General features: G+C 37.0%; 1 protein-coding gene across 3 annotated transcripts in view; it reads left to right on the forward strand.

Annotated features, from left to right (window-relative positions):
• SNX9 (sorting nexin 9) overlaps nucleotides 1-15,087 on the forward strand; it is a 60,366-nt gene that overhangs the window by 32,052 nt on the left and 13,227 nt on the right. For 2 of the 3 annotated variants that reach the window (XM_017834928.1, XM_017834931.1), the window contains exons 5-12: nucleotides 2,916-3,099; nucleotides 3,861-4,014; nucleotides 5,447-5,531; nucleotides 6,096-6,221; nucleotides 6,507-6,624; nucleotides 9,329-9,459; nucleotides 10,260-10,363; nucleotides 12,950-13,053. In XM_017834928.1, coding sequence (XP_017690417.1) covers nucleotides 2,916-3,099; nucleotides 3,861-4,014; nucleotides 5,447-5,531; nucleotides 6,096-6,221; nucleotides 6,507-6,624; nucleotides 9,329-9,459; nucleotides 10,260-10,363; nucleotides 12,950-13,053 — 1,006 coding nt within the window. The remainder of the gene's footprint in view (nucleotides 1-2,915; nucleotides 3,100-3,860; nucleotides 4,015-5,446; nucleotides 5,532-6,095; nucleotides 6,222-6,506; nucleotides 6,625-9,328; nucleotides 9,460-10,259; nucleotides 10,364-12,949; nucleotides 13,054-15,087) is intronic. The other variant, XM_017834930.1, reaches the window with a different exon arrangement.

Below are 15,087 nucleotides of genomic sequence, written 5' to 3' on the forward strand. Positions count from 1 at the left end.
GCTTGCATACTTGGATATTAGGTGTGTTGTATCAAATAATATTGACTAAATATCAGTTTCTTGCAAGGACTGTTCACATTTTTTGTGATGACTAAGAAGAGATCAGAGGGTTGGCAATTCCAGTTATGGAAAACTAAAGGTGTAAGAACATGTAATTTAATCACTTGCAAAATACTTGCTGGTTTAATTAGGGTATTCAACCAGAGCCAGGCCATGCCAGTGGCTTCTTGTATAGCATTTGTCAGCTGCTGAAATCCACAGAACTGCTGACTGGAGCTGAGATTGCCCTTTTAATAATTGATGTGTCTTTATTTGGTCCTCCATGATGCCCTAGAACCTTGAGGATGACAAGCCTGATTCCTGAACCCTTCTCCATATTTACTGATTGTTGACTACCAGTTAGGAGTGTCCACAGTGTGTAGGGAAACATCTCAAGAAAGTTGAAAGGAGTCCTGCAAGTGCTCTTTGAAAATTATTATCTGTATATATAGATTCCTAACCCACCTCTTGCCCTCTTCCCCAGTGCCTCAGAAAGAGATGTAGACCCTTTGGCTGAAAGGAACTGAGGGGGAGTAGCCTATTCCACCCCTTTTATAGCTTGTGGGCAATCCACCTAAGGGCAAGAGGTTATCCCAGAGCTTTCTTGGACACCTCAGAAGTAAAATTTTCTGATTTGAATAGTGCTTCCATATAGGTACACAGAGATAAGACATCTGAGAGTGCAATTTAAGTAATACAATCCCCGTTGCTGTACAGAATCTACTGTATATCAGCAACTATCCGCAAGTTTGATGATTGCTCTTGACAGTCATTCTTTAGTAGTGTACCCAGTGTTAATATTATTGCCTCCCCCTTGTTTTGCAGCAGATTTTAAGGTTTCTTTGCTGCCTACTCATGTACCAGATTTCACATGAACTACCACAGAGAAGAGGAAAACTTTACTTAGTCTTCTGGCAATCATCTCACTTCTGGGCTTTGATTTGCTGGTAATCAGCACACCATATATTGTGGAAGTATAGGCAAATTAATATTATGCAAACTATTCTTTTCTAGGTACTCTAAGTTATGTTAGAAGCAAGCATGCTTTTCCGTGTGGTTGGGCCCCAGTGTATGTGTTTTCATTTAGCAAAGATAGTGAACTCTAACTAATGCCATGTATGGTTATTTCACTTTACATAAACTCATGTCAGGTGAACATCACAGGAAGAGAGCAGACTGGTATAAGCTACCAGCAACTTCTTTGTAATTTGCTGAGAGTAGCGCTGTGTATCAGCTATCCAAGAATTAGGTAGACCTCAATGATATTGCTCCACTACAGGGTAGTGTTCTTGCATCAGTTTCATCCTTAAAAAAAAAGTCCCCAAACTGTCAATATAGAAGCTGTCCACATAATCTGTCTCTCTCCATCAGTTCCTAGAGACCCACTGTCTCTTATGAGTCTTCTGAATGGTGATTTTTTTTTCCCCAGGGGCTTGGTCTTAATTTCCAGATCCTGGGGATTGTGAACCTAAAGGACAGGTGTTATATGATACCAGCATAATTTTCAAGTCTTTAAGGTTAGATAGTGTCTGTGAAATCTGAAAAACTGAAGTGAGAGTTCTTATTCCTAAGTAGTATATCAAAGCTGAAATGAGAGGAGAGAATGTTTAGTGAAGAAAAATGGGATGTGGAGTAGCTGTACCTTTTTTCTGTAAGACAAAGTTATCCAATATTTTTGCAGATAATAATTTGGCTTTTAGTGGGAGTTCTATTAAATTTTCTGTTCCTGCAAATGTTCTGAGATACATGTAAATGTTATAGTCTAGTAGCAATTAATTTATATTAGCCATCTCTTCTTTGATATGCTGCTTCATGATAAAAATAATGCACTAACTTCTTTAGGATTTGAGTCTTCCTTTTACAAAAAACAGTTTCTCTCTGCTGAACAAGACAAACCTTCTTGGCTTTGTTTGCCTTCTTTCCCCTTCTCCTCTTTCTTCCTCTTACATTTTGGGTATGTGGGTTTTGATATGTGTGCAATCTTTTCTTTCTGCCAGCAAGTCTCTGTACTAAGTGTCTGAAGCAGACTGCACTTATTAACTAGTCAATGTTTTTTCAAAGTGTAGTGTTAAAATCAAGGAGCTGAGCAGGATTAACTGGCAGATGAACTTGACAAATTGATGCAGTAGTTAGAGGCATGTGTGCTCTACACTCTTTCACTGAGGTTTCCACCTCCACAACAGCATCAGCAGAAGGGTATATGTGATTACCTTCACCACAAGCTTATGCTGAGAGAGTAGGTCTCCAGGGAGATGCCAGACTGTTCCCTGGTAGATGTTTGTTTCATTCTCTCATCTTCACTGTGAATGAGTTAAGCTCTGACAGGGTAGCTCAGCAGATTGCTGGCCTTAACTCCCTAATTGTCATATCAATAGTAATGATGTGGGTGGGCAGTTTATGATTTGCTTTTAGTAAAAGCAACTAATTTGAGTTTGATAAAATAAGTATTTGCAAAAACCTAATCCTTGACTTCTGAGTTCCTGTTTTAAATGTTCTAATTAGTCCATGGCTTTAGGTAATTAATAGTTCACATGCACCATACTTATGGTGTCAGAGTAAAATAATTACCATGTGAGATTGCTTCCTAACACTGCTGCAAAAGACAGGGTAATTTCCCTGAGGAGAAACACTCTTATTAGTATATATTGGTGTTACATTGATGGAAAGCTGGTCAGTTTTTCCAGGTGCTTGCTGCATGTAAAAGTTGTGTAGCTGGAAACATAAGATTTGACAGCTGCTCCTAAATCAACAAGTGAAGTGCTAAATGCAAACTCATAGCCTATTAGCAGGAGATCAAAGACTTCAAGAGGAAAGTACACAGTTTTTGCTCATTTCTTCAGCAATTGCTTCTTTACTTTTGTCTTTATACGATGTAGGCAAGCATTGCCAATGATCCTTGGTCCAGCTGGAATGTTGGGAAGTCTGGGAACTGGGATAATGGAAATGCTATTGACAGCTGGGCGACGAAACCTGAAAGTGCAGCAGGCCAGAGAAACAGTGCTTCAAATAACTGGGAGGCAGCAGCAGCATTTGGTCATCCACAGGCTTATCAAGGACCAGGTGTGCTAATAATGCTCTTATTTTTTTAATAAATTAGAGTAGGTGGACAGTAGAGGTAAGAATTATTTAATCTTTCATAACTACAGAACATGCTTTATTAAAAAAACAACGAAACCAGTTTCCTAGTAGCACATTGCCATATGGGTAATCTGGACACTAAAATAATAGTATTTTTGAAAATGAAATACATTTTTTTTTAAATCAGATCAAAACAGACACATGAAACTTGTATGGAAATCTGGCAAACCAAAGTCTTGTGCGTACATGATCTATTCTCAGGCACGTAGTTCATCTTGCATAACTGGAACTTTTAAACATCCTTGAATATTTGCCCTCAGGCTTGTGAAGAAGTAGTCTCCTAAATACTTAATTTAAATAAGTGACTAACCTTTCAGAAGGCTTCTCTACTTTTTGTAGTAAAAGCCTAAATTAAGAGGTGAACCCATAACTGGGGAATGCTAACCTGGATTCTGTGAGTATGGAACCCATTGAATTAATCTTAAACCATCATCTTTTCTTTCTTATTTTCTTTTTCCTTTTGCTCTCCCTCAATGGATTTCTAGTGTACTGCTTTGCAGGTTGTATTTGGTGAGGACAGTGGTAATTGAGGAGGAATCATAAAACAGAAGGCTGAACTAGATCTTAATATATTTACCTCGTTGATTATTTATTTGAGTGCTGAAGTACCTGGTTCTTCTTATGAAGAAAAATTATTTAACTTTCTCCTTTTCCCTATCCCCTTGCCCCCTCCTGTACTTCAGCAGCTGCTGATGACGATGATTGGGATGATGACTGGGATGACCCAAAATCAGCTTCACCGTCTTACCTTGGTTACAAGGAAACTGAGGCATCAGAGGCTGGGGGGGTCCAGCGTGGAAATTCTCGTGCAGCTGCTATGAAGTTACCACTTAACAAGTAATTGAAAATGCAGGGGGAATGTGTATATATTGAAGAGGACTGGAATTTGTCAAGATGTGTAAATGTGTGACATTCAACCTTCTTGAAATATGCAATGTAAATATTACAGTTTTGGGTTAGAAGAGAAGATGGATTTGTAGTTCAGCATACTCCATGAGTGATCAGAGGACACAACAGATCCATGAAAGCTTGAAAGTACATGACAAAGTTGTATAATTTTTCAAGGTGTTATACAGGCAAAGGACCCTTTCACAATGTCTGAACTTCTGGACCTACTGGTCTCTAAAATGTAACTGTCTTTGACAGTTTGTGTTCTTAATGAAAATGAAAGGTGATGGATGTCTTATCCATGCAGTAGAGACTGATCAGAGATGCTGCCCCAGAGTTCCTGAGCAATTTGAGTTTCCAGTGGGAAAAGGTTCTGCTCTACTGTGTATCATCCAATTTGATTCCTCAGCCATAGAAAGTTTGATTATTATATAAAAATCTTCCAGTAGCATCAAGCTTTGTCAGGGCTATACTAGCATTATTTTATGTTACAACTTAATGTTTGTTTTCTAAAACTACTGTTACCCTTAGAGCTACTGTGTAGTAATCTCTAAGTGGATAAAAGGAGAGTGGAAAAAATCTTAGAATAATGGTTCCTTGGGTGTGTAACTAATATCAACTGTCTCTTCAAGACTATTTGTTAATTTTGTTCATCAGTGGGTTTTTTGTCCAATGTTGCAAGAGTAACTCTGCATCGTTGTGGCATCTACTTATAAACCCACAAAAATGCCTTATTTAAGAGTGTTATTTGTCTGTGAAGTAAGTCCCATTTTACTCCTCATGTTTTTGCAAGCAGGCAGTAGGCTGGCAATACTTCAAGGGCTAATTATCTTCCTAATTAGAAAGAGCACTACAATTTGCTTTTTATAAAGCTTTTTATAAGACTTCAAGGACATTACAGTGATTTTTGTGCAGATTTCTTTCTAATCGGTGGATAAACGATTTGAGATAACTCGTTGATAAATCTGCTGTTTATCATTCTTTCAGAGGTTTTACTTGTCATAATATGAAATCTCAGGTGCATGAGCATCTGTGTGTGTGTATTTTCAGAGGCGGTGGGCTGCAGGGGAGTGACAGATGTTACTTTGTGTCTTCCTATTATGTTTGCTCTGATGGCCTGCAGAGCTCAAATAGCACTGTGCTCTGGAAGAAGGGGCCCGTATTACACACACACACACACAAAAGAAAAAGCTGCATGTCAGTAGCTAAAAGTTTTCTGCTTTTTTCAGGGCAAATTGTTGGTTGTTAAAGTAATTCACATTAATTCTTTTCTATACCTGAGAAATACTTAGGGGTTTTTTTTCCCATAATGGCTGGTAATTCTGCATATGTCAAATGAAAGATAATATGGAATAAACTTTTCACTTCATTTTATTGTTAGATTTCCTGGATTTGCAAAACCTGGAATGGAACAGTATCTGTTGGCAAAGCAGCTAGCAAAACCCAAAGAGAAAATTCCCATAATTGTAAGTTGGGGACATGTGTTTAATTTTTCTGTGTGGGTGGTGTGCTTTGTTTTGGGACTGGGTTTTTTATTTGTTTGTTTGTTTGGGTTTTTTAATCCTCTTCATCCTTCCCTTTTTTCCAACTGAACTTTTAGACTCAGGGTTGCTATATGTATTTGGGTCAGAAGAAACTGACACTGAACATATAATTAGAAATAGAACTGTCATAATAAAACAGGTAAGTGTGATAATGATGATGATGTTTATTATTTTCAGTACTATGGTCACGTCGTTTTCTGATCTAAAAAACAAACTCTTCTGTATATATGCTGTTTTGTGAAATGTGGTTGAAATAGCCCTGGAATTCATCACTCCTTTGCTATTTGGGAAGAATTGTAAAATACACAAGATAAACTCAACTGTGGTCAATCATCCCTGGTTGCAAGAAACTTCTCTATTTCCGGATTCTCAGTCTCTCACTGAAATCAATGGCAACTGTCAAATGAAGAGAGAAGATATTTGTCTCCTTGTTTGCAGCTCGTACAACATGATATATTTAAAGATAATATTTGCTATTTCTTACAGATTGGTGATTATGGCCCCATGTGGGTGTATCCTACCTCTACATTTGACTGTGTGGTGGCAGATCCCAAAAAAGGTTCTAAAATGTATGGTCTCAAGAGCTACATTGAATACCAGCTGACCTGCACTGTAAGTGTATCTGAAACAGGATCTTTTGTCTTGCAAATATGTGTCATTTTTACACATAAATAATACAGTTTGTGTGACTTGGTAAGAGCATCATAAGAGTAAGTGGTAGTTGTCATACTTTTTTTCCACAAAGAGAAGTACTTTGTTCTAGCATTTCAAGTTCATCTGTAATAAGGCTCTAAATCATAAATTGTATTTACATTCCATGTAGTTACCATTCTGGTCATGTTTCATGTCACCATCTGTAGATGTCTGTCAAAGTTCAGAGCTGTGTTTCTCTTACAGAACACTAATCGGTCTGTCAACCACAGATACAAGCACTTTGACTGGTTGTATGAGCGGCTCCTGGTTAAATTTGGATTAGCCATTCCAATCCCTTCTCTTCCAGACAAGCAAGTAACAGGTAATATTCATGGTTGTGAATTCATGGAATGGGAAATAAGGAGATCACTTTTTTTAAGGTTCAGTTATTTCTTACTGTTTGTTTTTCCCATTACTTTTAAAGAAGGTGTCCAAAACCCCAACCTTTCATCATTCAAAACTTACGATGAATTGTTATGGCCAATTGATCATAAAAGATCAGTACTAAGAGAATAATTTCAGAAGTCAGGTTTAATTATCTAGTCCAGTGATTAAAAAAAAAAGGTAATTAAAAGCAAAACAAAACAACCCTCTCTAATTACTACATAAGATAATATTTATTATTGGAGAGAAGAGATAACTATTTATGCTGCATATTTGCTGATTGTTTGGACAAATGTTTTTAAGTGGGGTTTTTTGGTCTTTTTTTTTTTTTTTTTTTAAGGGAGGGGAAGGGGTACATTGTGTTTTATTTTGTTTTGTTTTTTTTCTTTTACATTTGATTGCACATATGTTACATTGTCAGAGCTTTGAAGCAAAGCTCCCAGAAGAAAGGGAGCATCCCCACACAAACTGGCTTTTTCACTCAGAAGTGAAATGTTGCAGTGTTTCTCCTCTTGCTTGATTTCACACTTGATTTAGAAAGCATCTTTCATTTGTATAGCATTCTGCTCTGGTTTGATGTCAGTTCAGCTTGACCAAACTCTCTGAAGCTCCTGGAAGTCCTTTGTTTTGATTTCAAGAAAAGTGGGATTGGACCCTTTAAATGCACAGAAGTTCAGTCATTGCAATAGAATATGGCAATGCCTATGATTTTCAGAAGTCTCTGTCTTACTTTCTACAAGGACATTCTAGAATGCAAGAAAAGAATGGACACCTGTATAGGATGGAATTGCATTACTGTTACCTATTTCCTCTTGTATGTTTTCTGGTAAGAGTTTTTGTACAGTCTGTAAGACAACCAGCCAAAAACAAACATACAAGTGCCGGCATGTTGCCAACCACGTGGCTGTGGGCATCACTGAAAATGCAGCAGCTCTGCTGTGTTTGAAGAAAGCTAAGCATTGATGAAGTTGCTGGGATAAATGCCGAGCAAACTGAAAAGTGAGGAAGTGACTTCTTCCCCTTAGCCTCGTGTTTAGAATTGACCAGCATTTTTATTTAAACATGTGCATGTGGACTAAAAGGAAACCAGAAGACCTGATAGGGTCTCTAGATTTCGTTGTTAGTGTAACTTAAGAGACTCAAGAGTTTGGCATCACAGTTAAATGTTGCCTGTGCGTTTCCGTCTTCTGGAGTCCGTGGGAGAGAGTAACTTCCCTCGCGCTAAAAATGAAAAGAAAAGCATGTCTCTTCTTCTGAAATACTACAGGGATACTCTGGGGGAAAATGGTGCTTATCTTTCACTGTGTTTAGGAGGCTTCTTTCTGAAGATTGTCTAGAGAAGTGTTTCTGTCTGTTGGTCTTGAGGAAACAAGACTCTTTACAGACTGACTTTGTTAGGGTCCTATTTTTGCTGCTGCTGATATACCGAATGACCAGCATGTAATTTCCAAATGTTACTGTTCTGTTGCTTTGCATTCCTTGCACGAATGCTGTGGAGATTTCTGTATAGGTTAAAGATGAAAGAAAGTATTACTGAAGGGTATATAATGATGATTTTTTTTTTTTGCTAGTTTGCAGGAAAAGGACCCATACCCAAAGTTCATTTTTCATTAGTTGTGTTCTTTATTTGCTAGTGTTGCTAGTTTCCATATTTGCAATAAATATAAATAAATAAATAAAACCAAACCACAAACAACTCACCCTTGTAGAACTGCTGCCATAGTAACTATACAGTAGAATTATATTGAAAGAGTACATGCGTTCAAGGCTTGTCATCTGTGCTGCTATGGAAATTAGAAGAGTTGGGTGCTGGAGGATTCTCTCATTCCTTTCAAATACATCCTATTCACTGTATGCTTTAGAAGTCTGATGTCATGCATTTTTTAAAATTATAAAGGATTCTCTCAAGAAGACAGTTTTTGTTAAAACTAAAAGGTTCTTACAAATACGCAGTGATGATGCACTACTGGTTTTTAAAAAAGTGGTTACTTTTTTAGTTTGTGTTAAAAATATCTTTACAAAAAACTCAGTTACACACTTACATGTATGTAGACAGTTTATGCATATGATTTATTGAGATATTTTTACTTTTTCCCCAATTTACCTATATGGAAATATATTTATAGGACGTGCTGCTTTTTTAAATCTGTGATTTGATTTGAACAGTCTTATTTCAGTGCTTTGTTAGCTAGTACATGACAACTTGTAAAGTAATTAGCTCCTTTTTCTCCAATGTTTGAGCCTTACATTGACCATGAGTTTACCAGACTGTATCAGAAAAATATCTGCATTCCAAGCCTGTGGCTAGTTTCTCTCTTGGTCGTCTGAATACCTAATTTTTCCATCCAAAAGTTTATTGGGTTTTTTTTACCCAAAAGTGTATTTGAATTGTGGGTGGATGTTATGGGTTTTTTTATATTTCATGGCAATCTTAAAAAAGAGGACTCTTGGTCAGTAATGACTATACTGTAATTTATGATTGTTCTGATTTGTCAGCAATATTTCCTTCTTGTAAGTTCTGAGTCATTAAATGGTTAATAACTCACCAGATGAATTACAGGTTCTGTTTCAGTTTAAATTAAAGAAAAAAAATTGAGGGTGCTAGAGTAGAAATGTAATAATTATTGTTCAATATATAACAGGGCGCTTTGAAGAAGAATTTATCAAAATGCGTATGGAGAGACTGCAAGCTTGGATGACGAGAATGTGTCGCCATCCTGTTGTCTCAGAAAGTGAAGTTTTCCAGCAATTCCTCAATTTCCGAGATGAGAAGGTGGGAGATGAAGTTCATACACAGACTGAGGCACTGCTGTCCCCCTCAAATTTCCCTTCAAACCAAGAGTTCAGCTCTGTAGTCGCCTTGTTTGCCTCATACTGCCCCTGTGGGCAGTAGTGACAGGCTGGAAACTGCTGCATTTCCTAACTCAGCTGAGTGATCAAAACAAGGCATGAAGTTGCTTATGTGAAATGCTATATACCATTCCAACAGAGTTGTGCTCTTCAAAGTAGCTTTATTGCCAGTCTTTTAAGGGACAGTTTGTGTCCTCCATCAGAGGACAGAATAATACATAAATACTCTTTTGACTGTTGCCTTGCTCTGTCTCTGCTGGATTTACTAATCACTGTGATCCTCTGAGTGGTACTGCTCTGCTAACAAAAGCTACTTCATAGTAGATCTAGGTTGTGTCTGATCCTATATGGTATCTAGAAAAAACCCCCTCCCTCAAAACCACAATTTTTCACTGAAATGGGTTGTCAAAGCATTATGCTGCAGTCTGATATAAACAGCCATTTTTTATTACACATACACATATTTTATTTTATACTTTTTTTGAGAAAGAGGTTTTAATATCTTCACTAAATAATAAATAAAGTAAATAAACCTTAAGTAAATAACGGTTTCTTTATGGTTGAGCTCCAACTCTGTTATAAATGAGGAAATAAACAGGAAAACTCTGCTTCTTTCTCCTCAAAATAATCACACTTCTAAGTACACATAGATCTTGCTGAAAGAGTAAATTATCCAATCTGGTCTTAAAAACCTCTTTTGTCTCTTTTTTTTTTTTTCTTAAGGAGTGGAAAACTGGAAAGCGGAAGGCAGAAAAAGATGAAACTGTAGGAGTCCTGATCTTTTCTACAATGGAACCAGAAGCTCCTGACTTGGATATGGTAGAAATGTAAGGTGGTTTATTTTTGGATGGGCATTATGTATCTGGGTGTACAACTGATACCGAGCTAATACAAAACTCAAATAGTAAGTGTGCACACATATCCATGGATTTGAAGAGATATTCATCAAGGCAGAGCTGAAAAATTGTTTAAATATGAGATTTTCATATCAAGCCCTCCAAAGCTTGGTGGAACTCCGTGTGATGTCTCTTTGACTTCAGTGTTGGAATACTAAACCTAAAACAATTTATGTAAACCTAGTTGATGGAATAGAGTACTATCATATCCTACGGAGTTATGTTTTATATTGCCATGGAAGAATATTTTGATCTCTAATCCTCCGACAATAGAAAAAAGTGCTAGACTTACCAAGTAGCTTAGGATAACTGTAGGTGGACCAATAAGGAAAACAGTATTTCTGTAAAATAGTTGTATATATTGCACTCACAGTATGATTCTAATATCAGTAATCCATGGAAAGCTATTAAAAATTAAAAGTGAATTAAATTACCAAATTTCATTTTAAATGGGTTAATAAATTTTTTGAGATATCCTTCTGGAAGTTCAAATGGATATATTTATTTTATATATGTATATGTTGTACACTTCTTAATGTATAGTTCTCTTGGTGATAGACCTTTGGGTTTCATAGTGCGAAAGATCGGATTTATTCTGCAGCCTTTATTTCACTCCTTTAGGCTTAATAATTTTTCTTATAAGATCTGTAGTATGCATGGCACGCATTGCTTGCTGTTGTAGAACACAGAAACTTTGTGTCGATAAACTAGATAGAAGTTTTTATAGCAGCAAAGCAGTAATGTACCTACAACTGGAAATATCGCAGCATAGGCTTTATCCAAGTAATTCAGTGCGTATTAAGACAGGTATAATAGCTGTGTGGTAGCAGATCTGTACTAGTTAAAAACATGGACATTTTTAGGTCACTTCCACTTTGAACGTGAGGATTTCAAACTTGACTACTTTTCCTAAGTGATGTGGTTTATGTATATCCCAGTGGCATAAAAGCTGAAGGGGTGAACGAGAAGGAAGATTTCAAACCCTAGTTTAGGAGAGGGTATGTACTACATACAGAACCCTGGCAGAGAGCGATCAGCATATGGTCTGCTAACAGTTTGTCCTCAAATACGGAGGGGAGACAAGCAGCCTGTGGGGAATGCTCACCAGAGGGTGTGGGTTCCTGGCTGGGGCTGGCAGCCTGGATTGGTTCTGAAGACCTATTTCCAAGCAATTGCAGGGGTGGCTGTAATGTCTCAGATGTCCACATGTTCTAGTGCCTGGGAGTGCTCTTAAAAGTGTATGAGTGCAGTTGAAAGCCATTACTCCTGTAAGTGGACAAGCCGTCTTGTTCAATAATTCTTAGGTTCTTCAGTGCAAAGATACTATTTACTGAAACAATTTTGTTAATACTTTGACAGTCCTGTGTCATCCTGGTTTTGATTGAAGGGTGATAATCCTGTGCTGGTTCATGAGCTCTTTCTGTGATCATGATACCATAAAGTATGAAGTACAGAAAATTAAAAGATGTTTTGCTACTGGGATAAGGGGAGTAAAACAAGAGTCTCTTGGAAAGCCCAGGTGCTGTTTCTGTGCAAATAACTCTTTGTGTAGGGTTTCCACCTGAGGAAGGAAGTGCTGGTGGGGAGGTGAGAGCCTCTTAGTTGGTTGGGCCACAGCTGGAGCTGCTGCCGAGGCTCTAGGGAGTTGCTCAGTGTCACCTTGCTATGAAAGCTGTCTCATGCTGCATTTGGCTGAGAGTATTTGTAAGATCTGATGCAGTTTAAATAATTATCACTGAAAATTATAAATGCTTAGTTTTCTTCTGTAGAGTTCACAGATCATTACTGTGTACACAAAGCTGTGTTAATGGAAAACTTTGATAGCTGCGTGAAAACATGCCTAAAGAAGAGTAAAAAGGCACGTACTAGTTCAGAATTCTCTTTTGAGCATCACTGATTTTTTTTTTTTCTCCCTATAATACAACTCAGCACAATGGTATTGTCAATATAATATGAAACTATGCTTATATGTTTCCCTAGGAGAACTGCTACATTACTTTTATTCACCTATATTAGACTTCCAGTAAAACATCTGGAACAGTTACTTTCTTAATGTTTTTTCATTGTTGTAAGAATTTTACTACTTCTGTTACTCTTAACATGTAAATCCCACCAATGTAGGGTCCTTATATTTAATTATTAAGTGCTCTAGGCATGCATCATCCTCAGATCAGATTTTGCTGTTCTGTTATGATTTGATCTCATTGGGGAGGATATTTGGGTATTTAGGCAGCAGCTTTTCTTTTTTTTTTTTTGGAAGGTATCTAACCATAACAAGAATGATAGTCCAGTACCTTGTCTCTAGAAGAGGGTGAAAAACAAAATGAACAATGCCTCTATCTAAGGAGGGGAATTCTGAACTCAGTGAAATGGCAGAGATTTGAAGGAATTTATTTATTTCTCCGATATGTTTTTAAGACCTAGTTGGCACTACTAAACATTTCAGTATTGTGTTTAAAGTTAGCATTATGCATCTATTAAACTGCTTTTTGTTTCTGCTTTTTTAAAATGCCACAGAGAACAGAAATGTGATGCAGTGGGTAGGTTCACCAAAGCAATGGATGATGGAGTTAAAGAGCTGCTGACCGTGGGACAAGAGCACTGGAAGAGGTGTACAGGGCGTAAGTGTCCTTCTGAACTCAGCAGTCATTTCTGTCTTGATTTTTCTCTGGTTGGTTTGGTTTTTTGTTGTTATTGTTGGTTTTGATGTCTATAATTCAAGGCACATCTTAAAACTAAAGGAAATCCTAAATTATAATGAGAATTGTGCAGCATTCTGGCTGCTTTCAGTGTCTGCGAGTATAAATTGTGCAAGTTTTTTGTTGGTATGTTTGATGTGGGTTTTTTTGTTGGGTTGTTTTTTTTTTTTCTTTATCTCATAAGAGAAATATCTGGTCCCTGCCCATAGGTTTAAAAATATTCAAAGTTAAATAATTCTAGCAATGTAGCTAAAGCCCTTATAGGACGTGTCCACATATATTTGTCATTTAACTACATTTTAGTGACATGGGCAAAGTAGACCTGTCTATTTGATGAAATCATAAATAATTGCATCTTATTAACCCCTTATTTAGGATTATTGCATGCCAGGAGGAGTGATTTAAAGATGAAATGAGTTTAAGAGAAAAAGAAAAGAAAAACCAACTTGATTCTAACTTAATCTTTAGCCCAATTCTTTTTTTTTCCTATCTTGTCTCTTCCTTCCCACAGATATTTAGGGTTGCAGAACTTCAAGTCCCTATGACTCTGCCTGGGCTCTAATTTCCTAGTCCACAGCAGTGTTCAGTGTTTGTGGCCACCACAAGGCAGCTATTGAAAGGAAGCAGGTACTACAGCTGAGGATCATAATAAGAAACACTTCAGGGCAGGCTGTAGTGTCTGGCAACCAAAGATCTATCACATAAATCTCCTCAAATCTCCTTAATTTTTTCCCCCTCCTTTTAACTCCCACAAAAAAACATTGCCCCCAGACTTTGGAGTAAGTACATCTCCTGAGTTATCTTTTTGCCTCTTTCTAATCTAACACTGCAGTTGAATATCTGGGGCTGACCAGAAAGGATGGGAAGTGTAGAAGCCCCATCTCTTGTGGCAGTGATTACACTAGACTTGAGCATCTATAGGATGTTAACTTTAAATTATTTATGTTTCCCCACTTTGAATGAGAGGGTTTCCTTCTACATGTCACTGACATTCCTGCTGGTCAAAAATAGTCTAACACATTACAGAGCTCTAACATGGTACAGATCTTGCTTCATTAGGAAATTATACTGAGAGGAAAGTGAAGAGCAGGGAAGGAATAAGGTTCCTCAGATGAGACTAGAAAAATGGTATTGCTTTGCAGTTATAGAAGCAATGATCAAACAAAGGGCTGGCTGTGACTTGTGCTTACAGTAGAAATTCAGTATTATTTTAACTGCTAAAATCTTCCTACACTTATGACACTAGTGCTTAAGATATTGAATGACTCTTCTAATACTTACAGCTATTAATTAGTTAGCATAAATGCAGTAATACAATTATGACTGTGTCAAAAAAATTAACTTTTAATTTCCAGACATTCATACTGAATGCAAAAAAAGAGACAAGTAAATTGGGACATGCAAAACTGAAGAATTTTATTAGTCTCTTAGGTTTTAAGTTCCCTGTCAGCTCTAGTCCTGACTCTTAATCAGAAGTATTTTTGGCACTTCCTGAACCATAATTACGTGCCTTCCATTCAATGATATTTAAAATTACTTGCAGTGGAAACTTCTTAAATGCAAGTGAAAAGAAACCAATCTTCACTGAAGTCTACACTGGGAATTCAGTAACAATTTAATGGCTGATAAGAGAATTCTAGTAGTCTGAATTTTACTTGTTGTATAAGACATACCAGTTCTCATAAATAGTCTAACTTCTGGACAAGAGCTTGATCAAAGATAATCAATAAAATTATGTAGTTTGGGGGGCTTGGTTTTTGGTTTTGGTTTTTGTGGTGTTTTTTATACCACACAAAGGGGTTCTTCTGTAAAAATCAGGTTGTAATTAATGCTAGGGCAGTTAAAAACCTTCTATTTGCTTGAACAGTGTACCCTCTGAATACAAATATTTAATAAGAAAATCCACATCTACTTGGGGTTTTTTCTGCTAGCATAGGTAGCATATAAAAAATTGCT

This window comes from Lepidothrix coronata, unplaced genomic scaffold (assembly GCF_001604755.1).
Source record: "Lepidothrix coronata isolate B3197 unplaced genomic scaffold, Lepidothrix_coronata-1.0 Scaffold245, whole genome shotgun sequence".
Classification (NCBI taxonomy): Eukaryota; Metazoa; Chordata; class Aves; order Passeriformes; family Pipridae; genus Lepidothrix; species Lepidothrix coronata.